At 30.7% G+C, this 26,114-nt stretch overlaps 2 protein-coding genes and 1 pseudogene across 2 annotated transcripts; 1 reads left to right on the forward strand and 2 right to left on the reverse strand.

Annotated features, from left to right (window-relative positions):
• Window positions 1–1,037: 1,037 nt before the first annotated feature.
• Window positions 1,038–12,075, reverse strand: LOC148616832 (cyclic nucleotide-binding domain-containing protein 1-like). Its single transcript, XM_088583936.1, has 14 exons — window positions 11,926–12,075; window positions 11,388–11,472; window positions 10,937–11,041; window positions 9,773–9,819; window positions 9,003–9,177; window positions 8,242–8,390; window positions 7,525–7,661; window positions 7,172–7,230; window positions 6,958–7,036; window positions 6,285–6,417; window positions 5,522–5,631; window positions 4,393–4,543; window positions 3,395–3,462; window positions 1,038–2,618 (listed from the first exon to the last, which is right to left on the reverse strand). Exons 1-14 carry the CDS (start codon window positions 11,999–12,001, stop codon window positions 2,487–2,489), a joined length of 1,506 nt encoding a protein of 501 aa, XP_088440062.1. The 5' UTR covers window positions 12,002–12,075; the 3' UTR covers window positions 1,038–2,486.
• Window positions 12,076–12,267: 192 nt separating this feature from the next.
• Window positions 12,268–25,561, forward strand: LOC148616833 (AN1-type zinc finger protein 1-like). The gene is made up of 8 exons (XM_088583937.1): window positions 12,268–12,342; window positions 17,937–17,979; window positions 19,187–19,226; window positions 20,042–20,169; window positions 21,049–21,137; window positions 23,140–23,327; window positions 24,599–24,679; window positions 25,056–25,561. Exons 1-8 carry the CDS (start codon window positions 12,285–12,287, stop codon window positions 25,218–25,220), a joined length of 792 nt encoding a protein of 263 aa, XP_088440063.1. The 5' UTR covers window positions 12,268–12,284; the 3' UTR covers window positions 25,221–25,561.
• Window positions 14,066–16,200, reverse strand: LOC148616834 (uncharacterized; annotated as a pseudogene).
• Window positions 25,562–26,114: the final 553 nt, after the last annotated feature.

The raw sequence follows: 26,114 nt of genomic DNA on the forward strand, positions 1-26,114 counted from the left end.
GAAAAACTTATGATATAATTCTTATATGATTTTCATCTCAAGGTACATGTATATTCATATGATTGTTTCAAGATGGACCAGTTCTTGAAGTCATTTATTTATGGAAAGATAAAATTTGATCTAGTCACTCACAAATATATCATTCAAGGCCCTTTTATTAGTATGCTAGTAAATTGGTCCAATTCATACACCAATAAATACCTTTATAGAGGCATTGACTTCCTGATCTAGCGATAGCACACCTACTCCAAGTGCAAAGTCTTTGGTAGATTACCAGACTTTGAAATTAGTAGTCTCTTTTTACTGCCAGTACAGCATATAGAAGATAGAATGACAACTGGTTGGCTTGTAGTTAAAATAATGTGTGGGCTGTATGAGTTATCACAATGAAAATTAGTATCAGTGTCTTGGGTTACCTGCCTATATTTACTTATTTTTGGTTAGCAGTTGTAAGAAAATTTAGCATGAGTGAAGATAAAACAACTTGTATGGCTTGTCAAGAATTTTAAATTACCTACTACAATAAATACAACTCTGGCTTGTAATTATTTATTTCAACATTTATTGAAGTTATCGTAACAATGTTTACAGTCCAGTTGGAGCTATGTACAGCAGTAAACATCAAATTCAAATATTTGATTTATTGGAGCTGTGGTACTCTTAAATATATTATTTTAAACCATTTAGGTCCATAATGAAGTGAAAATAGTTAAAGTTTCAAAGAAAAATGTTTACTGTTCTTTCTTTCCCCAATGAGACCACCAACCAGGTTGTTGTGTCTTGATGGGTTACATCCCTTGGAAAAACTTGCTAAAATGGCTTGCCTTCTGTAAATAGGAAATAGGACTATTGATTTTTTTGTTCTATTATACATTATATGTGTGTGTAATATCAAGAGACTTCAGTGATAAGGATTTCCTATATTTTGACCATATACTGAAGTCTAGGTGTTGAGGTATCACTAGTTTGTGTCTTTGTTTCTTCATGTTAATGTTTTGCTAAAAATCTCAAGAAAATGGGACTAACATGATAAAAAGTAACATATAAATACACATTTATTATCACAGGTCAGTAGAAATGCAGTTCACATTTTTTAAAACAATAATAATGATAATGTAAAAATAAACAGTTTAACAATAAAATTCATACAAACACATGCCTGTTAATGGAATAGTCAAAACTATTTTGATGGTGATAACTATGATGGTCGAGGTCACAGGCTGAGTGCAACAGCTTAGTTATCATCTTCGTTTAATATTAAGAGTGACAGTTTTAATAGTTCACTCGATAGTCATGAAACAGCTGTTCTATTAAACTTCAACAGTAAAACCTGTCTAAACCAAACTCTGAATAATCTGGAGACCTGTTTTAACAAAGACACTTTTTAAATACCATAATGATAACTGTCATTCTGATGTTTAGTTTGGACAGATTTCACTGTATATCACAATATTAAAAAAAACATCACTGCATACAAATGTAGGTCATTGCCTACATTATGCAAATTGTCTTCATGCCTTTAAGTACCAGTCCATTTTAAATACAGACACTGCCTATGGCAAATGTTATTCGTGGTGTAGAAAAACAAACAATGTTTTTTTTTACTTATATATGCTGTATATTTACTTTACTATACCCCGAATTGTGTTTATATTTGTATTTTTCAGAAAACCATGCATTCACCTCCCACTAAAATCAACCAATTCAAAACCAAATGAAAAACGATAACTCTTGCAAAGTTGCAATTTCAAAAACAATTATGTAAGTGCTACAACAGAATGACAAAAACTGGTTAGTTGGTCTGAAACGGTTCCTATGGTTAGATGATCTGAAACTGTTCCTGTATAAGCAATAAAAACATTTGACATGTACAAATCACTTTCCCTGTCTGATTTTTAATATAGACTGCTACTTAATACTTCTGTTTTGGCACTTAATTCATATCAGGCCGAAAATAATCCAAAAACAAATGTAGAATAGAAATGCTAGTTTTGTATGGAAATAAACTAAAGATAACTTGTAAATAGTTTATATGCAATGACACTGGTTCTTGAACACAAAAATCTTTATTTAGGGAAAATATATTTAAAAAAATATATATTATATGAAAATATCAGGTTTTAAACAATACTTATTATCAAAATAAAAAGACAAAAACCTTAAATACACCATTTATCATTATAAATAAGAATATAAATCTATTTTATAAATTAACTATGAAAATATAGCTTACATGATTTTTAACAAACTTCATTGAAAAGCTTGATTTATAAACTGTAAAAAAAATTACAGTTTCAGGTTTTGAAAGAAAAATAAATATGAAATAAGGTATTGTCCAATGGCACACAATGGTACATGGTTTTCTACAGAAAAATAAGTTGACATCTGCTGGATTTCTGACTGTTTTGACTACCTGATTATCATGAATTTTCGATCATGGCCATCACCCACCCCTAAAAGTATCAACTTTAAACAGTCAACAGTGTTCAGTATTTTGCCCATTTTCCATATCCTGGTCTGATTCCTTTAGAGTTGATAACATCTACTACAACACTATGTTTAAATTCATTCCATTGTTGTTTTAATTCCTGATTCATATACTCTTCTTGAATCTCTTCCTGAAAACAAGTAGTTCATAGAATATTACTGGTAGGCTTTGATATATATTGTATCAAGTCAAAAAGTTTTCCTTATTTCAAATTTTCCCATGATAATACTTTGCATGTTGATTTAGATTTTTTAAAAATAATTAAGATTAAAACAAATGGAAGGAGAAAATTTCTTTTGTTTCACACAATGATTATATCAAAAGACAAATTTTGACAAATATATAGGGTTATAGGATTTTTATTTTGAATAGACAATGAAAACTTCCAAACTACTTAACTATTGATTGTCAAAAAATAATTAAAATATAGTCAAATATTTCTCTTTCATATGGAGTAAATTTTAAAAAAAGTTTATTGCAAAGGCCTCAACACATTTTGCAAGGAAGGGGTAATTTAACAAAAAAAAACTATTTGGGAAAATTGGAAATAGCAAATACTTAAGTATAGATGTAAAATCACTATGATGAATTTGGCGCCAAGGTTGCATAGTACAATTCTGAATTCTGTTGATAAGTATTGTAACGTCACATTTGTATGTATGAAGAAAACATTTTCATCTTGAATAAACATATTTCATACACTGGCATATAATCTAGGCATTGCCCAGTACAAATCAAATGCATAAAAAAAACATTTGAAATATCAGAATTTTAAGGAGAAGCTTTACCTTCTGAGTTAACAACAATGTAAAAACTAGTGTATGACTTGTGATTTAGTATTTAGTGGGTTGTTTGATCACTTTACCTGTTGCCATATCACCTAAAAATTAAATCAATATAATTTACCTTTGAAAAACTATTAAATGTGGGTTCATTTGACTGTGTAAACAGCTGAATAGTAACATCATCTAACTCTGAAAAGAGATAAAAACATGGTCAACAGAAAAATTGCAAAAACTGAATTGAAAAATAACTTGCAGTCAGTTTCATCAAAATGTGTGAGTATTGAAAATAGCATTGTGATGTCACAACTTATGACAAAATTTACATGTACAATGTTTTGGGAAATCGATTTTAAACCATTACATTGGGGAAAAAATGCACAAATATAATCTCCCCTAATGGGATGTGTAAATTATGAACTAGCTCGGCATGATTCACTTGGGTTATGTTTACTTCAGTTCTAATATAGTATTTTATTCTTTAAAACTACATAATATAAAAAAAGGTTTTTTAAAGAACTGTACACCCTCCAAAAAGCACCATACCACCAGTACTACCCAACTATAAACTCTGTTTCAGTAAGAGTACTATAATTCCTCTATTAACTTATGTATATGTCATGCATTAAAGACTTAACAAGAGGGCAAATATTTCAATTAATTATGATTTAGTAAGGTCTGTTTGTCTACAAACATATTTATAATATATTGTTAATTCAGAAATTACTGAGTATTTATTGTGATATTGACTTTTTAGGATTTCTGATATAAAGAAAATCATGTCTATTTTTATGGGAATTACAACCAAGTCATATTTCTTTTCCATCATAACAATTTGCTGAAAAAAACTCAGATTTATTTAATTCAAACAAGTAATTGCATGTGAAGCAGCACACCCATTGCCAAATATGGGCACTGCTGCAGTAAAATTCAAATTTCAGCACTTGCAAAAGAAAGAAACTACAGTATTTATATGCAATAATTCCACCATTTACAGTACTACATATTATTCTATTCCATCAATAATTTTTCAGATGATAATTTCCATACAATGATTGCAAAATATTAATGAGTTGTTCACATAATATAAAAATTGGTTCATGTAAAAACATAACTAAATACCTTGAATTCTCTCTGGTTTAATGATTCCAAGAGAGACACTAGTAGCGGTCACAATAGAACATGTAATTGGTTCATCCTTTAGTACACTGATTTCACCAAATGATTGGGAAATGCCCAACTTTCCCATAACTACATGTTTCAACTTTTTCTCCTGAAACAAAATATGTTACAATTATTTTGGATGGAAAAAAATCTACCTGAAAATAAGATTGCCCACAAGGAGGTAGACCTAGGGTAAGGGACATCTCTTAAAAATCATTGGAACGTTTGTATTCAGCATTTTACATCAATCTTATGTAAGCATTTAATTAACTTGGATTCATTTTATTCTGCTTCAAAAGAAAGCCTGAGAGGCTTTGGTGAAATTGAGTATGATGCAAACATAACACTGATTTCATGAGTTACATCCCTTACCCTAGGTCTACCTCCTTAAGTAGCACACAATTCAAAATACAAATTTCATGAGAAAGTAAATGTTGTTATACAGTACCAGTAATCTTGGTTGAGCATTTCTCGTTTTGTTTATTCTTTGTTATCATCTCCTTTGTATGCAGACATTCGCTGTTTCCTGTTTTCACATTTAGTCAATAAACTTGGAGTTTAATTTCATGTTATTAAATGGACATCATACTTGTGTGTTTAAGCAATCAAGAAATTTGTGAGCAATGGCTCAGTAGTGATACCCTCACTTTCAATCACTATAGAAGGAAAATAAAAAAAAAGTCCTGGCAAACAAGTTGCTGTTGTCGATTTCTCCAAAAATGGACCCCACCATATGACATACATACAGGAAGAATGTGTTAAAATTTCAAGCCCCTGTGATGAGTAGTTGCTAAGAAAATTGTGCAGAAATAATTGTTACAGATGAAAACACAGACAAGGGCAAAACAGCTTCTTCGGAGCGGGGGTATTATATACCAATTTTGGCAGAGTTTTCTACCCATGATTTGTTTATTGCAGTACTTTTCAAAGAAATAAAAACTCATTACACAAAAATAATACAATAAATCTGGTTCTTTCCTCAATTCTGATGTTACTACTGTCTACTACAGTTAATTTGCACTGTCAAAGTGATGCCTCTGGCCATGTTTCAATCCCAGCCTATTTCTTACTGAGATTAGATCCTTACCCTATGCCCATTGGGAGCAGTTTTCACGACTTCCACCTGTCGCAGTACATGACATTCTCCTGATTTTATAAACCCAATGTATGGTGCTTTATAACCCTCACTGGCTATTACTGCAGAATAAAATAAAATACTTGTTGGCTTTGAACTTTAATAATTGTTTAAATCACTGTTAATCTTAATGTTAATCTGTTTAGCCATGAGAAGTCTCAATTAAATTTAATGAAAATAAATGAATCAAAAATCACTATTTTAAAAACTGAGTAACTCACTAAACAAACATTTTGCAGATAATGCACTATGTGCATTTGTTATTTGAAGTTATTTTTATTCAATGAAAAACAAAACACAGTGTATCATTTAAATTAAATAAAAAATATAAAACATTTCTTTAAATGTACTTCAGGAATATGTATGTACCTATTACAAAACCTGTATAAAACCGAGGTTGGACATTTTAGCATTTTTAAAGAGGGTTTTAGTTGAAATTAACAAATTTTGAGAAAACAATGTGGACAATTAATGTCAGTTAAAACTCAATTTTCAAGTGAAATATTTGGTACATGCTAGATTTAGCTAGAGGAGATACTTCTTTAATTCAATTCCTGATTAGTTTTTATAAAAGAGTTAAAGTAACAAGTGAAAAAAATGCTAAATGTCTTGTAAATTTTACAGGAAACTATCTTTACTCACAAAATACTCATTCACACCTTAAGATATTCCCCTAAATTGACATTGGCCCAATAAAACAACAAATAATACTTACTGGTATTTGGAGGGAATGAAATCCATTCTATTAATTTGGCAACTTGTATAATTGTCTGGTCAGACCAACCCTGGAACCTTCCACAAGTGAGTAATAAATTTTTCTTTTCTGCATTACCTCTAGTATCGATTTGCTAAAAAAGTGAAACAATTACTACAAATATTAATGTTTATTTAAAAAAAGAAAAATACAGGAAATTAGGTGCATTTCCCAATAAGTATTTTCCCAAATACTGTACAACAACAATGCATGTTTGTCTTAGGGAGGCATTTGATATTTCTAGGGGGCTAGATTAAAATTTTATCAGTACAATTTCTGGCCTGACTTTCTGTTTTTATCTCTATCCTGTCCTGGATTTACCCAGTTGTTCATCCTGGAATTTGTTTAACCATCAAAAACAATTTTATGAGATCATCAAACAAAACAGAAATTGGAAAAATCGAAAATAAATAAACAGTAAAAAAAAAGAAGGATAAATCAGGATTTCAATTAGCAGAATTCTGCTAAAAAGCAGAAAAAAATCATCAGTGGTTAATACTTGCAGGGACATTGGAATGGGAATGGTAGAAAGAGGAATGAATTATTGAACTTTTTATGCTGCACAAAAAATACTGAAATCTCAGTCAAATGTTTAAAATTTCTTATCAAGCCTAATATTGTAAACATAACTTACTGTTATAACTTTATGATAATCTGTAGATAAAATTTTCAGGAATTCACAGTTGACCTCTCTTGTTTCAACACTAAATACTCTGCAAAGCATAAACCATCAAGTATTACTATTTTGCAATGATAGAGATTAGACAAACATATGTCATAAAACTGCAAACAACCAAAATAGAGAAAGTTTAAGTTTAAAAGAAGAAGAAATTAAAACCAGAACTTACTTTGAACCTGGTTTTCTTTCAATTTTATCAAGTGTTCCAAAGAATTCTCCTGGTAGTAGCTGCAAAAAGAAAACAAAATATATTTTCTATAGTAAAAAGATATGTATGGAATAAATCATTATTTCAAGTTAGGGGTCAAAACTTACTCTTACTTCTAAGAAGAATGAGACACACAAGTTTTGGGGATAAAATCCAGATTTCATGCAAAAGTATACATTTTCTAAATTTAGGGAAAATCCTCTCCAAAACCCCTGTGAATCCACTGCTGATCACATAAAGCTTGAAATGACATGAATCTGTTTTTAAACTGACAGTATGATTGTCAACATGATGATAATAGGTATGATACTTACAACATCATCACTTTCTTCTGTCAGTAAAGGTGTTGGTGATCTGGAATCTAAAATATTGTCTTTGGTATTCAGATGTGGATAGGTCAGAGGTCGTACTGATCCCTTTAATACCATATATAAACCATTTCTACCATAAACTGCAAATAATTCACAAGGTTAATTAAGACTGATGAACACAAACAGTAAATAATCCTACAGTTTCAATAGGAGTGCAGGTAATGACAGAATTACTGAACTGATAAAATCAAGGCAGTAATCAAAAGAAAGTCTGTACAACAAATAACGATACATGTATCAGGGTTAAACTGAGAAGTTAGAAACCAATGCAGTTATACCTTTCTTCTGAACACAATGTATTTTACAGGCCATCAACCTATCAACAGGTTGAACACTATCATTATTTCACTATTAAAGATAAAATTATTACATCACAGTCATTGTGTTAATTTTTTTGTAAACAGCATACAATCTATTTATCTGATTTTCAGGGAACGTGAACTTATATGTCTTCAAAATATCAGTGAAAGTTGTCAGAGTTATTTATCATAAGTTATCTTATAAGAAGAATGGAATAATGGACAGATATGGAAAGTTGCCCTCTCAAAGTAACTATTGCTAAAATTGGAAGCATTAGTGCCCTCTTTTGTAGGTAAGTTTATGTTGGGGTTATTGTCTTCATAAACACATCTTTGTTTAACAAGTACAAACAGTATTTACCAGTAAAATTGGGTTCTTTCCATGTTTCCAATAATGCAACCACACACAGTTCTTTTAATATGTGATCTGGAACATTATCATGGAAAAATTTGAAAGTTTTGAAAATAGAAAACATTTTATCATTGTCTGAAGCTGTCCTTTCAAAAGGCCTGAAAAAAGAAAGAAAAAATCTGTTAACATAAATTCAAACTTCAAGAATTCAAATTAAGAATGTTGTTATGAATGGACATATATTAGCTTTGAAACTTTGATGACAGGGTTTATCAAAATGCATTAAAAGTGATGAAATTTTCAGTACTGGCATATTTAATTTCTTTTTTGAAGTACACCAGTAATATAAAATAAGTGTAAACTCTAAATTAAATGTAAAATAAGTTTTTGTTGTTATGAATTGTTATTTACTGCTAAAAAGTTTGTTCTAAAATAACATACACAAATTCAACAAGTGTTCCCTACTATAGAAAACTTCCAAACTACCCTACCAGTGCACCTGGTTGTGAGTGTGTTATTTTGGTTATTTCATGTTCTTCGTTGTGTGTATCTATTTTCTTTGTCCAGTTACTATCCCTGGATTACTGTTCAAATTCTATTTCCCTTGATTTCTCTAACACTACTTTTCATGATAACAAATTTTCACAGTTCGAAAATCCATGAACTGTATCATTTGAGTGAGGAATGATATTCAAAGTCATCACTTTTTCACCATAAGTTACCTTCTAGGAAACTTAATTCACAGTGCATGTACTATAAAAAATGCTTACAGTTTTCTTAGAAGCTTTCTGAGCATACTCAGGTTTTCTGTTCTAACTGCAGCAGGATGCTCACTCTTTCTCTCTTTATGTAATAAGGGGAGGTAATCCCTGATATCATGTGTTATTTCATCTATAGGATATGTTTTCTTGTCTCGGGGAGCTCTTTGCTCATCTGTTTTCTTCCCTGTAAAAATGGAGGCAAATTCATTCAGTGTAATTATATGATATGGTTTCAAATAAGCAGTTGTGCTACAGCATTTGCCATCCTCCATCTTGTGTTTAAAGTCCTTTAAATCAAAATAGTAAAGTATATATGGTAGGCATCTAAATATTTTTATCGGAGTAAATTTTTAACAGTAAGTAGATGTACTAAGGATCTAAAGTGGTAAACATTGTATGGGACCCCTAATTTAAGTTGCATATTAAACAGAAATTAAGGAGGTAGACCTAGGGTAAGGGACAAAACTCTTGAAATTAGTGATATGCTTGTATCATATTCAATTTCATCAAAGCTTATCAAGCTTTCATTTGAAACAGAATGAAATTAGTCCAAGTTACTTTGACACTTACATGAGATTGATGTAAAATGCTGAATATAAACATTCCAATGATTTGTTTGAGTTGTGTCCCTTGCCCTAGGTCTACCTCCTCAAGCGATCAACTGTTTAAACCTAACAAATTTTAAAGTCAAAAATGGGTTTAGATACATGTAAGTCTCACTGTATATTCATTATATTGTACATTATTATAACAGCAGTATATCAAATGTTTTCACTTACCAGTAGCATTGTGTGTGATACTCATTTGTGATGGAATCTTGTCTATGCTGGAAGTAAACAATAAATTTATAATGACATTAAGATAAACATCAATTCACTATTGGGATAAAAAAATTCAAAATAAAAAAAAAAAGGTTGCAGCTGTATCATGCCATTTTGGCAACCAGGACTAGATCACAGCAGTTTTGGGGTAAAAGATAAAAACAAAAAAAGGAATAATGAAAAACTACACCAAGTTTCATTCTATAAAGACCAACATTGTGCCAAAATGATTTTGAAAATTCCTCAAGATATTATTACTCTACATACTTGCAATATAAGCATTCCGTTTTCAAATTGTATCATACAAACTTTAAAATACAAGTACGTGTAATTGAACTTCTTGGTCAGACACTATTTGTTATGCATTTAGTATTTTTCAATTCCCCTACACAGGTTATGTAAATGCTTGGATTTGCCATTTATCCCTTTTTTTATTTGGTGACAACTCATCAAAAAACATACATGACTCACTTTCATGTGTAGTTAAGAAAATCTGTGGTATAAATGTTATGCATACTTAAATTGTACATACACCCTTTTCAGATTTTTTTATATATATCTTTAAGAATACTACTACAAATCTTATATCTTACATGTATTAGTAATTAAAACATAGAATGTACTTGTAATTCCGCCTGAAAATGTTTTTGATGCCATTGATGAGCTGATTTTAGATTATCAAAGAATGTATGAAATGAAAAAGAATTGTTAAGTGCTATTCTCTATAAGAAACAGGCAGTGGGTAAATCATGGTGGAAAAAAACACACAATTTTTTCCATGACAACTTTTTCAAAAGGTAATCTGAAATGCAGAAATGGCATTTACTTCTTTTTCAAGTGTCAGTAAATTGAGGCAAAAATTACATGAAAATACATTGCAATTTCATCATCAAGGAGAGATAAATCACATTTCTCCTATCATTATATTGTAACTTCGAACTTACTTTACTGCATCCTCTGACACTTCTAAGATGAACAAACTGTCAATTCATCTTCAAAAGACCATAATTTATCAGCCCACATTGTCAAATTAGAGTGGTTTTTTTTTTGGAGCATGATTCATTATTTTCAATGTTGCCCGATTCTTACAGATTTCAGTACTTAAATTCAAGCCAAAGTCACCTTTTCTTCGATTGAAATACTCTTTTCCTGGGAGGTTTGGCAAATATTTCTTTGTAGTGTGTCATAAATGTCTCATGGGCTTCATCTGTACTTCTGTCTTCTTCACTGTACATAAATAAGACCTTGTATAACTTCAACAATTTCACTATCAATGAGTGAAATATCACACATGTACATGTATATCCATTATTGAATGGCAAAGTTTCAAAGAAAAAGATTGTCCTATAATAAAGTTGTGTATGCAAGAACCTTCCTCTAGTATGACATAAAATAGAAACAAAATACTATGTAATGATTGCAAAAAGTGTCTATTAGTTGTGAGTAAAATAAATTAAACTTTCATAATAGATATTGAAAAAATTAAAACTGACTTTAGTTCCATAATAACAACATTACAATTTTAAAAACATGTAAATTTCTTGCATTATTTCTAAGTTCATTATAATATTACCTTCCTTTCAAGCCATCAATTTCACATAACCATCTTAATTTTTCATAATCAATTGTTGGAGTAGGAAGATCATCATTTTTCTGACCTAATAATAAAAGAACTTAAAATTACAACTTTAAAAAGCTGGTCAAACAGGTATAATATGTTATATAAAATAGAACAAAGATGATTAAACAAGGAATTCTGATCAAAATATACACAAATTTCCTTTCAAAGACCATATAATAATTAAATGCAGGCATCACCAAGAATTTCACCATTGTACCCAATTCAGGTTACATTATGGCAGCCGATGACTCTTGTCATTCACCCATTCCTTTAATAGGTAAACATTCACAATCATATTTTTTTCAATATTTAATTGAACAATATCTAGGCTTTGTGTATAGAAACAAAGCATGTCCATCAATTTTGTTGTTTTGAATTTTTATTGGAGGCTTATTATTTTGACCATCTTGAATGATGGGTTAATCTGAATAGCGAGTAGGAAAATAAATCAATTGAATGTTTTAATCAATAAGAAACAGCAAGATGGTACCATTTGATGTAGTTTTTCGAAAGTATGAATTCCATTCCGGTTTTGCAATGCTCTTATCGAGTTTAACTAGAGCCATGTCGAAAATTTCCAACAGTTTAATCGGCGATATCAAGCACCTGTCGTTGTTTACGTCGCCATATTGTTTACAAAAATTGTCTGAGCAACGAAATAAGTTTCGCATAAAATTCCAGGAAAATAAGCTAAATAATACAAGTTTATCATAACAATATTTTTTTTCAAACTTTAAATATTCATTATATTGACATAAATAGGAATCCAATAACAGATTACAACAGATATTTGGAAAAACATGTTTGTTCGAAAATAATTTAGAAAATAAGCTTCCTTTTATTTTCCCGATGGCAGAATTTCCAAATCTAGGAAAACACTGTTCTGCAGATTTTTGCAAGCAGATTGGTAAATAAAATGTGTTTAGCTGACTGTAAATTCTAATAAAAAGTTTTTCTGTTAGTCGAATTTCATATGATACTGATTAACTTACGGTTCAAATGGTCAAATAATTTTAAAAAATACATTTTCATTCAGAACAAACCATAAATTTGAGAAAGGTCTTAGGGGCTAACAGCCCAGATGTCTGACCTATTTATCTATGGGAACAGGTGATCCGCAAAAACTGTCACTGCAAAATCGACAAAATGAGTATATTGAAAAGTCAATTACATGTAAATGTAATATAGGAGAATTCATAAATTATATAATATATCAGATAATATGTGTAGGTTACAGTGTCAGGTTGAATTAAACTTTCCTCATTCCAATTTTCTTCATTTAATTGACGTTTGAATATATTCATCAATTTTGTATTATCAAATTGAAGAATTTAAAGGTCAGTAACTTACTGACTCAGTGACTTCTTCCATGCTTACCAGAACTGTGTGACTTTCTATTAAGTCAAAGTATTTCTACTGTTGCCTTGATTATTTATACAAATATGTAAAAAATTTTATTACCCTTGCACAGAAATTGTAAACTTAGTGTTCCTTATGTCAATATACATGTATGATGCCAACATAATAAAATATGAATCCATATTGAATAGACGTGTTATACATGTATATAAAACAAGTATCTGTTTAGTTGTAAAAAAAAAAAACAGTTTGAAGATGAATATATTCTCCATTTATAATTGTCCACAAATATCCGGTTTATTTGAGTTCCCTAATTAAAGAGGAGAATTTTATAGGATTGTATGGAAATATACAGCAACCAGTTTTTATACATACATATACTGGTATGTAGAAAATTCGATTTGATTGTAGATAAAAATTGATACTGTATATTATAGGAAATTGCACTCTTACTTAATACAGTTCAGCTCGCAGCATAGTCTTATAAATACCTGGCATACCTCATACATGGCATCCAATATGCCAGGTATTTATTGCTTATTGGCCCTTAATTAACTAGACCCCCATCCCCCAGCATCACCTTTATCCAGTATACATGTACAACAGGAAATGGCTAATTAACTAACAGGTACATGTGCCTGCTGGTAGTTTTACCTGTACAGTTAATTATCACACACATGTGCTCAACTCAGTATTTTAAAATTAGTATTTAAGTAGAATAAATTATAAATAATTTTTTTTATGTTATTTAGGGTTTGAAATTTTTAAGTATGCATAATTAAAATTTCAAAAATATTTAGTTCTTAGGGAATTCTTTGATGAAGTAGTGTATTTACCAGAGTTTTAATTAAACATATACAGGCTTTTAATTAAGAAGAAATAACAGATACTTTTACCCTTCTAAGCAACTGAAAGGTACCTCCAGAATTTTAAAATTTCATACCATTTTACCAAAGAAAATGATGAAAAGTACCTTCTACAAAAGAAAATGTACCTGAATTGCAAAAAATTAATGAAACCCCTGAACATATACTCATATAATTATGTAGAACTCTTTTGTATTTGAAAAGTTTGGGTCTGTCTAAACACCGCTTAGCCCCTAACAGTGCACTTAGCCCGGGATGGGAACACTTATGTGTGCATATTAGTATCAATAGACAAAATTTGAATTATGAAGATGTTGTATTTCGATTTTTGTAAGTATCGCTGCAGCAATTATTGATTTAAACGTGTTTTAAGATATCATAATGACACGTGCCTGTATATCCAAGTTCAGTAGACCGTGAAGGATTATCACACCTACACATTTTATTACTAATTATTAATTGGTGTAAATAACAAAGTAAATGTAAATTATTTTGAATGATTTATTGCAGCTCTATATTGTATAATAACATGTAAAACATCAACAAAATAAAGACATTTGCAGAACTATTGTCATGTTAAAATCTTGGCTTTGTACGGCAGTTTCTAGGTCTTATTCTTTGGTATGGTTTGGCAGCAAGTCTTTTTGGTTGTGGAACTTCAAAGTTTTTATATGAAGACTTAATGCTGGTATTCTTGGTGGTAACATCATTTAGAAGACTATGTAACAGGTTGTTCTGTTGTTCTTGTGTTTTGGTTTGCCAACTCTGGTAACTATGTAAGTGTTTTCTGTAACGGCCATACAATTAATAATTCCCACTACCGTAAAGTGAACGTTTTAAGTCTATGAAATACACAGTAACAATATCATGTAAGTCTTGTATCAAATTCGGAATTGACTTTGGTTGCCAGTTTACTGCCTTCTTGAAGACGTGATTTATGGATTCGCAGTTGTTGTTTGTCCATAAACGATTGTAGTCCAGTTGCCAGTTTGGAATATTAACATAATGAAACAGTCTGTCTTTTAAACAGGTTTGAAAATACGAATCAAATTCAGGGTAGTTTCTGCTAATATCTCGAGCCTTGATATGAAAATCTGAGGGATCTATCGCCGATGTCAGTCCTTTGGGCCCAAATAGGTTATTTAGAATATTTGTTCGCAAAAGTGAACGTTTTAAGTCTATGAAATACACGGTAACAATATCATGTAAGTCTTGTATCAAATTCGGAATTGACTTTGGTTGCCAGTTTACTGCCTTCTTGAAGACGTGATTTATGGATTCGCAGTTGTTGTTTGTCCATAAACGATTGTAGTCCAGTTGCCAGTTTGGAATATTAACATAATGAAACAGTCTGTCTTTTAAACAGGTTTGAAAATACGAATCAAATTCAGGGTAGTTTCTGCTAATATCTCGAGCCTTGATATGAAAATCTGAGGGATCTATCGCCGATGTCAGTCCTTTGGGCCCAAATAGGTTATTTAGAATATTTGTTCGCAATTGGTCGTTGCATCCAATTTTATTTCTAAGGTGATCGGAAACATTGTCTTTAATGTGTTTAGTGCACAAAAGTCGTTCTATGTTAGGAAAGACACTGTCAATTGCTTTTGTCAAACCACTCTCATCGTCGCTTCCAATTCGTAAATCAATGCATTTCACACTTTCCTGAATGCGTGCTTTTACATGAGATAAAAATGTGTGGTACGAAAGGAACGAACCTTCCCAGTGTAAGAACATAGGGCCTATGAAAATCGGATGATCACCAGTTTCTTTTGACACCACCTTCTTGTTTTTGTATACTAGATTTGTGACATAAACGGCGCCAAGGTTAAAAGTTCTATCTATACCTAGAATGCAATCTTGATCGGTCATCAAAAATTGTTTCAAATCATCTAGTTGCTGTTTAGTGTAACAAATAATGGACGGGGGTTTGTTGTTGCCGTGTGTATATACCACTTCTTGAACAAAGCTGTCATTGTTTACCATCGCCAAAACTTCAATAATTTCATCAGCAACGTTTCCAGTGGCAGAGGAAGACGATTTCTTTTTTTCGTTGTACTTCTTGTTTCTTATTTGGTGTCTGTCCCTTGGTGCGTTGTCTGAATCGGTTAGAACTAGATTTTTGTATATCTCAGAAGAAGACTATCTCTGTTCAATGCCTGTTTTATCTTATCAAAAACCTCTGGTTTGGTTCTGATGTATTCTTGGGTCGTGTTTTTGGCATTGCCATGTGGCTGACCATGTCGTGGTGATGTGCCGATGTATTCTATTACGGCTACATGTATATTAAGTAATTGATGCTGTGGTAAGGTTTCGAACCAACTCACTCGTCGTTTATATGAATTATCACGTTTTAGCGTTGAATAATACTGATGAATTGTCACAATGTTTTCAGGTTGAGGATTGTAAGGTGTTTTTTTACCGTTGGTTTTAGTTTGGAAGCAATAAACGCCGTCTCTCAGAAAAGTCCACTTTAAACTGTTGTCAGGTGAAACAATAAAATGTGTTTTTGTGGTTCTACCACTGTGCCGTATAAAAACCATTTTTTCCTAAAATATAATAACAATATCTCTAAAGAAAGTTCAAATATATAACCATATCTGACATATCTTTTCATCCCAACCTTCAAAAATATAGATATTAATCAATATTTGGGGCTAAGTGCACTTAGCCGGGGCTAAGCGGTATTTAGACGTACCGGAAAAGTTTTAGCGTTTTGATATAATACTGAGTTGTATTATTACATAAATGTGACAATTTATATATTTATTATTTATCATTTGGGAAAATTTGTTTACAGTTTAATTATTTTGAAAATCATAATTAGGAAACTATATTTAGTTTTTTCAGTTGTACAAACACACATTTTTCTGCTTTATGATTTAATATCAAAATTTATTTGAGATGTGATTGAATTCAGATTTATTGAATTACAGACACAGGGGTATTTGTTTTCAAATACAAGTACAACAATAAAAAATTAAGTTGAAATTGATTCATCACAGTGGAAATATTCATATAGAACAGCACATAAAGATACCTGTCAAAGGACTCCTAAGGGAGATAATCAAAATCTACCAAAATGTTTCTACATTTAATAAAGGAACATTTATCATTGCATGAACCATTTATGATAAAACAGCTCTACAAAAATTTAAGTTGCTACATGTAATTACAATTTGATTTCAATTAAAATCAAACTTTTACTTTGAAATGATATGTGTTACAGAAAGTAAATATGGTATTGTTTATTTGTTAAAAATCTGATATGTGACATTACGATAAACAATTTATCATTTATTATTTATATTTTTAAAAGTTTTTTTACATTTATAAGCTATAATATGCATCTATCTTTTTCCCCCAAAAAATATAAAATAGTCCTGAGTGACATTGTTAGCAATATAACATAGTATTTGAAGTCAATCTACTGATTACACATATTAAATTTCTATGTACTGTGATGTTTCCATGGACATTTGATTTTAATGTTAACTGAAAAAAAGTCACAAAATTTGCTAAGAAAAAAGTCACAGAAAAAATATTGATGTGTTACAGTGCTTGAAATCATAAACAATCTTCAAAAACATTCTACATCCCAGTATGTATGGTTTAATGCACAGATCAATTTAAGCTGTATGTTCTCAGTTATTTTTATTGCTGTGTATAATGACCATTTATTAGTTGTTAACTAATCAAATTTCCTATGCAAATGGGGTCCTGGATATTGTCATCTTCTAGAAGATAAATAGATGTGGCCTCCCCCTGTTTCAATGCACATAATATGGAAATTAAGGAACAAAATAGTTCCCTTGCCAATAAAAAAACTATTTTGTTATCATATTTCATATCTTTTATTAATTTTTTTCCCATATACTAACTTTCAACTTTTCAGACATGTATGCAAACAAAATATAAAATTTTTCAATTTCAGTATTAAATGATATAAAGTGAATGATAAAATACAAATTTTTATCTTTTACAGTTGATATTTTTCATAAAGTAAACTGTACATGTTACTTTATAATATTTCCTGTGACTTTTTCCCTCATTTTAGTTTTACTAACACACATGTAATCCTACTGAAAAAAAAATAGTAATATTTAATTTTATTTTTTGGGGGGTCAATATAACTCAACTGAAACTCTCTTTTAAAATTAAATTTTAGTCTGATTTTTTAAAAAAATTAATACTATTGTCAGGATAAAACAGGTATTTATCAGACTGCTGTGAGCTGTATTGTATTCCTGAACTATAAAATTTCTTTATTTCATTGTAGATTTTTTACCTTTCCAATGTGATGGATGCTCTAAGACATACTGGTTAGTACACTGTATGTTTGTTTTATCAAAGATAAGAGTTTGATATTCAATTGGACAACATTGATATTAATGTATACATTGTACACATATATTAATGAAGTAGTGAAATTGTTCATGTTGGTGGTTATTCATTATGATTGCATTAAAATATTTTTGTTCATCAAAAGATAGAAATGGAAGTGTAATCAAGGGAACCAAGGTTATAGCGGTAATCAAAAGAATGTAATCCAGGGACAAAGACCAGACGTGGAAAACAGACATACACAACATAGAACATAAAGTAACTAAAATCATACATACAAAGTAACAAAAGCAAATGAGCAACTCGGACTCCACTAAAAACAGGGAGCATGGACCAGATGCACCGGTAGAGTAAGCGTCCTCTGCTTTTCTAGCAACACCCGCTGAGTTGCTCATAATAAGTCAAGTCCGGGGAAGACAAACGAGGACAGGAAAACTATGACATGTTGAATATATCAGTGAATGATTTAATTTTAAACTAGGAAACAATAAAATGAATGCAATAGGGGAATCACTTGGATAAAAGTAGGCATCAATGTATTTGATAAGAGGAAGATATGAGCTAATACATTCCTGATGAAATGTCCCATTAAAATCAGAATTTTTACAAAGAATGTTAAAATATGAAACATTGAAATTTTGATTGGGCTCAATTAAACATCTCTCACCACTGATTTGTTAAAGTTTGTTTATTTGTAAAATAATTCTGTAGATGTATTTAGATAAAACAAACATATTTTGGTAAATATTTTGACCTTTTGTTATTGAACTGTATGTCCCATAGCCTCAATCACTAAATAATTAATTGAATTTCAATATTCCTCTTTTGATGTTAATTTTCCGTCACTCATTTAATAAGACATAAGGCTAAGCACTCGATCACATCTGGCCCTAAGTGTGAATGTTGAGGTTTACAGGAAATGTAATGTGTATTTGAGCTTATAATTTAGTTTTACAATGAAACAAATTTGAGATTCATTTTAATGCAAGAAGATTACATGTAACAAGTCAAAATGATATTGATACATGTAATAATCAGATGTACTGCTGAAAAATATAATCAATGGCATTTTGGAGGAACTTGAACTTCAATGACTTGAAGTCTTACATGTATCAGTTGATGTAAAACACTCATAATGTCTTTTGTTTTTTTTTACCATATTTTCTTCTTTTTTTTTTCTCACAGTTTAGAACATAAATTTCCAGATAAACATTCCTGCACTTTTGTAAGTAGAAAAATGCTTTGTATAGTTTTATAGTTACACATAATTTATCTGAATGATCATTGTGGGAGGAGTGTATGACACACCACGTCAATTATCTTTGTCTATTTTATTGGTTAAGAATGAAGAAAAGTTTTTAAAGATGTTTCTGTTAAACAGCAGATTCAACTAGAAATGACAAAAAATAGCACTTAAGATACCAGTAATGCATGTACATTGTACATCAAATATATTTAGTGAAGTAAAATGTCCTCAATATCTGGTTTCCAAGGAATACATGTAGTCGAAAGTGATAGTTGGCAATTTTGAAAATTATTTTAATGTAAAGCAAACTTGTATTTAAAAGAGGCTTTGGTTTCATCAAAATAAACCCTCAAACTGAGATTTTTTATCAAATCCTTAAGTTTTCCTCTTCTTCAATTTTAAGCAATCTATTTGGCCATTGTTTGAGTTGAGGGAAATGTTTATGAAACTAGGCCTTGAAGCATTTGGTGGATTAAGTCCACGGTGGGCATGTGCCTTATGTGAAACTACACTTCTAGGTGCACCTTGTCCATGCTCCCAGTTTTTAGTAGAGTCTGAGTTGCTCATTTACTTTTGTTACTTTGTATGTATTATTTTAGTTACTTTATGTTCTGTGTTGTGTTTGCCTGATTTCTTTGTCTGGTCTTTGTCCCTGGATTACATTCTTTTGATTTCCGCTGGAATCTTGATTCCCTTGATTACTCTTTCTATCCACTTTGGTATGAGCTTTCTTTTACACATGGGAATTGGAAAAAAAACTTATTTGAGGTATAGTGATTTTATTCTGTTTTCAGGAATTCTGTGTTACAACTACAAAGACATATGATGGGGTGAAGAGTTATGACTGTAAATTTGAAAGCTGTGAAAAGAGGGAGCTAATGCCAGTTGTCTGTGAAAAATGTCAGCTTAATTTTTGTTTAAGGTAAAAACTACTCCTAAATGCCTTCCATAACAGTCTTTGTTATATAGATAACAGTGATTTATTGAATGTTCCCAATGTAAATAATTTCAATATTTCCCCCTAAAAATGAATTCTGTAATTTCACTCTTTGATTTTCTCCTACCAAAACACCTCTACACGAACATCAGTCTGCCAATAACAAAATTAAAAATTCATGTTGAAATGCCAACATACTACAGAGTAAATCTATACAGTGTATAATGAATAGGATAATCCATTTTTTTATCAAGAATGTCCTAAATATTAAACTTTATGCCATGATGGCTTGAAAATTTAAGTCCTTCAAGGAACTCCTCATACATCTTAAATCTTGGTGTTCTTTGGTGCTCATGATCATATTTTGGTTATTTATTCTTTCCAGTTAATTATCGTATTAGTCATCATCCATGTTTTAAACCATCTGATATACAGATTTGATTTACTGGTATTTTCTCAATTTCTTTCTTTTTGGTTAACAGGTGATCATAGCCCAATACCAGTCAAAGTTAACCTATAAGAGTGACATTCTGCCAGTCTATTCATATATCTTCCACACCTCTGTTTTCTAGTTGATTACTTAAGAAAAGTTCCAAATAACTTCAAACTCAAGCAATGTTATGTGAACTGAACAATAATGATTAATTTGGAATACCTAACATTTTGCATATATATTCCAATAATAATGGCCCTTTTTCAAAATGGAAATTTTGAATTTGAGTGTATATAATCATAAGATCAACTTTCTTTTCTATGTTTATTTTGGTTGTTTGGTTGAATCGGTGAAATGCATATTCACACATGCTAATGATTTATTTGTTGTTTTTTTTGGTTTGTAATTTTATTTGATACTCTTTTTTGTAGCCATAGACATCCACAAGAACACAACTGTGAAAAGCTAGAAGTTAAAGAAGAAAAAAACAAAACAGCTCTCCATGTACAGAAAATACTTGGTATTTTGATATTATCATATCTTCTTTTACTCAGTTTTGATGATAAAGTTTCAGAAGAAACTCTGAAAGATGCTCTTGGATTCTGTGCTTTTTAAATTATTTCAGCCAGTTTTTTTTTTCATTATAAAGGACATAGGAATCTTTATATATCAATGATTGATAAATGTCACTTTTGTTACAGTTATACTACAAAATTTATCTATATTAAATTGTTTTGTTTCAATGCATTAACCATTTTGTTATACTTAGTGCAAAGTTCCACTGATTTTCTTTTTTGAAATCATGAAAATACAGTGAAACCTGTCCATACTGAACACCTGGACTTTAAATGTGGTTTGGTTTATGAGGTGAATTGATATGCAAGGACTGTAAAAAGTAACAGGTTAAGACAGGTTTTCCGTTTATTCAGGGTTTGGTTTAGATAGGTTTTCCATTTATTCGGGGTTTGGTTTAGACAGGTTTTCTGTTTTCAGGGTTCGGTTTAGACAGGTTTTCAGTTTATTCAGGGTTTGGTTTAGACAGGTTTTCAGTTTATTCATGATTTGGTTTAGACAAGTTTTACTGTATATTTTTTCCTTATATAATTTTTACTTTAGATTAGACAAGTAATATAGTATTAATGTATGGCCTTTTTCTTATTGGCCCTGTAACATGCCCGAGGAATTAATAATGGCCAAGGATGACTGTAATGGACTGAGGCAATGCTGAGAAGCATTACAGCCATCCTAGGCCATTATAAATACCAAGGGCATGTTACAGGGCCAATATTGAAAAGGCCATGCATTGATACTTTTATAACCAACTTCATTTCAGGACCTAGCCAGAATCTGTTATCAATACATATGATTTCACATTAATTAAAAATAAGTTCATATCTCAATGAATCAAATACTTATGAAAATAAATCATGAAGGTTTTGTTGTCTTTCTCAATAACCCCCCCCCCAAATCTGGTTCCCTGGTCAATATCAGAAGCGACCCTAGAGAGAACCTTGTGGAATGAAAATATTACCTTGGCTTCCAGGTTATCCCCCTCCCAAAAAAAAAAAAAATTATAGACAAGTACAAGAATAAGATCATGAGCTAATTAATCCATGACCAGTTGCCCAATACTCAACATATCAAAAACCATGACTTTTCAGACATCCATAATTTATGGAATATTTGGGTTGTTTCCATCACCGTTCTTGGGTTTATTGATACAGACCTAGTATGTGACCCGGGAAATTAAGAAAAACAAACAAATAATTTTGCCATTTTTTACGTAAAAACTGTGTTTTTAAGTGCATTTTGATCTGGAATCAAGCTATTTACAAATGTTGTGGGAACTCTTTTGACAGAGTGCACAAGGTACGTGAGTAAAAAGGGAAAAGAAATGTACTTGGAAGATTAATTTCAACACCTGGATTCGTGCAAAATAATGAGATATGACTGCATATTTCGTCTTTGAAAATTACTAAAACACAAAAGTCGCCTTTTTTCTTTAGGATTTCTGTATAGAAAAGTATGTGCTCCCACTTCGAGATTTCATTTTTGTTGTCTTTTTCCAATAATCCCCCTCCCAAATCTTAAATTTAAAACTCAAGATTAAACATACCTAATAATTCAGTATACTTAGTCCCAGTACCATCTTTCAGCAACTGTAAATATCCTAATCTAATTAATTGAATTTTTAGGTCACCTTCAATTAAAGTTGTCACTTATTTTGTATGTACGCATTTTTTATTTAGTTCATAATGGCCCCGTATTAATGCCCTGTTTTGAAGTTTGTAATGCATGGCTGTGATTTCATAATGACCGGCTGTAGGAATTTCTGGTTCTTAATGACCAGTTGTCGAAATTTTCGGTTCATAAAGGATGGGCATTTCTCTATATATTGTAGTAAGTTGGTTAATAAGTAGGAGGTATTCAACTTACGTGGTAGTTCATGCATGCTGTATATAACTTTTACAATGTAATGTACATGTGTTATAAGTAAGTTTACTTTTAATAAATTTTTTTAGATTCTAGACAGCCTAAACCAGAGAGAAAACCAAAGAAAGCCAGTAAAACTGCAGCTAAAGTTGCTTTAATGAAGATGAAAATGAAAGCCATTGGAGAGAAGGGTACACCTGAAACAGAGAAAATCTACATGTTAATCTACCTTCCTAGAGAGTTATCTCTCAATGCCAAACCTATGTATTTTTCTAAGGTAATGGGAACGAGTTTTACTAAAATGCTAAAATGCTAAAATACTGTAAATTCAGAAATAATTAATTATAAATAATGTGGTTTTGTCATTTTAGTAAAAAAATACTTTGAAAAATTTTTTGGGGTGAATTTATGAAAAGTTGGACACAACTTTAATATGCTTTATTACAATATTGCAAGTTTTATTTTTGTGGTTTTAATTCATTTATATATATTTTTTTGCATTAATTAAATATCAGGATAAACAGTCGTATTTACTTTTCCATCATATCTGTCTGTCCATCTGTCCACATTTATTGTAAGCACAACTCCTAAACCGCTGAAGGGATTTTTAAGAAATTTTATAGGAAGGTTGGGTATCATATGTAGGTGTGCATGAAAGAATATAATTACTGTCAGAGGACTCCTAAGGGAGATAATCCAAATTTATGGTTTTACATGTTGAAACCTCGTAAGCACAACTTTTCCTAAACCGCTCAAGGGGTTTTGAAGAAATTTTATAAGAAGGTTAGGTGTTATACGTAGATGTGCATGAAGGCAATATAATTACTGTCAAAGTACTTCTAAGGAAGATAATCTAAATTAAGGGTTTTACATGGCAATAACTTGTAAGTACAACAACTCCTAAACTGCTCAAAGGATTTTGAAAAAAAATTAAAGATATGAAGGAATATAATTATTGTTGGATGACTCCGAAAGGAGATAATCCTACATGCATTTTAAGTCCATTTAAAGGGGGTTGAGTATTCCCTTAGTGAGCTTGCTCACAGTATTTCTGCATTTTCATATACCCATTTTGCAATTTTTTGGCAGTATACAATTGTAATACACACAAAAATATTTTTACACTCCCTTCCTTCTTCTAAATAGAAAGATACCAACACAATTAAATGAATCTGAAAATTTTTAACTGAAAAATTAAATTTGGTTATTTTAAATCTTACTCACTTAGTATATCCTATTGAACTAAAGTAAATAAAAGAGATGTCTCATTTATGTATGTTTGTATATATTCCATGTTTGATTTCTTTGTATATATTTGTTTTTTAAGATTTGAATAGTGAACAATCAACAATTTTTAAGGAATTTAGTAACAGTATTTCTATGAAAAAAGTTCTTTTTTTAGTAAAACGACTGAAGAAAGAAAAGAGATGTAAAGTTGCTAGTTTGCTTCTTACATTACTACCATATAAGTGTTAGTTTTTGTTATTTTTAAATTTTCATTATTCATCAAATACAAATATTTTAAAATATGTGTTATGTATATTGCAGACTTGGAGCATTGGACGCTGTATAGATTACATTGCGGATGCTACACGAATAAAAAATGAAAATAATACAGGAAGTGAAAAAGTAAGAGGATTTTCTTCTATGATTTGAAGACAAATATCTCATATTATTGCAGGTAGCAATATATAATATTTCCTACTGGTTAAAATGAAATGGTACTTCAAAACACAAAAAAACTATAGTGGTGTTCAGAAGATTTGTAGTGTTTCAACTAAGGACCAAAAAATTATTATTTTTACAAATACCTTTAAATGTTTTTTTTTGTCTGTTTGTTTTTTTTTTTTTGAATTGGACAATTTTTAAAAAGTATTGAAAGATCTACCACAAGCAATTGAATTTGTAACTAAAAAGAACTTAGCTTTCACATACATGTACCATAACAAAAGATTAAAAAAGAAACAAATGTCTTCAACTATAGTTTACTGATTATTTTCTCTAGAAACTTCGCCTGTTTAGTCATGACTCTGGTCAGCTTCTACCAATAGAAAAGTCATTAGAAACTTTGATGAGTGAAGAATTAATATTCAGTGGGTCATCTGTGATATTGGAATATGTTACCTTAGACTGTTGCCAGCTTGATAATACTGATGAATATAAAACATGATGGAAATTGGAAGCCCCAGAAGACTTGGGATACTGAAATACGTTTGAAAGACAATTTTATGTCCAGATCAAGTTTAAAACTGCAAGCTATAAAAGTAGACTCTGAATAGTGAATTACAGGTTTTCAGATTATTCAGGGTTTGGTTTAGACAGGTTTTACTGTATATTAGAAGACAATTTTGATTCTAGTCAAGATTTCTATGTATATCTACCAGAAGTAGAAGACTTGAATGGTTAAATTTGATGTCAGATGTGTATGGTAATACAGATTAAAGACCATAGAAACTGAATTTCAAATTCTGTTTAAAATCAGATTCCTGCTATTAAATTTCAAGCACTCCAGTTTATGTTTTTAAATTACCTGTAAATACCTGTATACAGTGAATATAGACCTGTAGGTTTCCAGTATGTAAACTGCAAGGCTCTTGAACTCTCATTTCTCATTTTATTTGGCAAGTAAAGTTTAGTCCAGGTTAACTTCTATTAAATAGAATGAGAAGCAGGGTATTCTTTACCTGAGGGCAAAGACTAGACCAGGAAATCATACAAATCACCTTAAATAACAAAGAATACACATACTGCATTAAAAGAGTAAATGAGCATTTCAGGCTCCTGTAAACTTGGAGTATAGACTAGGTGCACTGGTAGGGTAAGCATTCCTTCAATGAACAGATTGAAAAACTGTATGGTATTCTGGGATAGCTAATCTTGACGTTCCTGATTGGTCAAGATCTATTTTACACGTATACTGTGACCGTGCAACTTTGTTTACAAAGACAAAAGTTGAATTTCTGAATGAGTCCATTCAATACGCGTAATCTAAGACTGTCCTCCATGTCAGTTGTGATTTTAAATCAACTCTATTCCTCAAATAACCTGCTTATCTTAGTACATG

The sequence above is a fragment of the Perna viridis genome, chromosome 5 (genome assembly GCF_037379345.1).
Source record: "Perna viridis isolate PV_CMFRI_1.1 ecotype Kerala chromosome 5, ASM3737934v1, whole genome shotgun sequence".
NCBI lineage: Eukaryota > Metazoa > Mollusca > Bivalvia > Mytilida > Mytilidae > Perna > Perna viridis.

Bases quoted from the DNA above. Each gene is read 5' to 3' on its own strand.
- LOC148616833 (XM_088583937.1), top strand. From the start codon at position 12,285: ATGGCAGAATTTCCAAATCTAGGAAAACACTGTTCTGCAGATTTTTGC. The intron at 19,227-20,041 runs GTAAGTAGAAAA...TTCTGTTTTCAG, and splicing joins ATAAACATTCCTGCACTTTT to GAATTCTGTGTTACAACTAC. The intron at 24,680-25,055 runs GTAAGAGGATTT...TATTTTCTCTAG, and splicing joins ATAATACAGGAAGTGAAAAA to AAACTTCGCCTGTTTAGTCA.
- LOC148616832 (XM_088583936.1), bottom strand. From the start codon at position 12,001: ATGGCTCTAGTTAAACTCGATAAGAGCATTGCAAAACCGGAATGGAAT. The intron at 8,391-9,002 runs GTAAGCATTTTT...TTCTTTTTTCAG, and splicing joins AGAAAGCTTCTAAGAAAACT to GCCTTTTGAAAGGACAGCTT. The intron at 7,662-8,241 runs GTAAATACTGTT...AATTATTTGCAG, and splicing joins GAAAGAACCCAATTTTACTG to TTTATGGTAGAAATGGTTTA.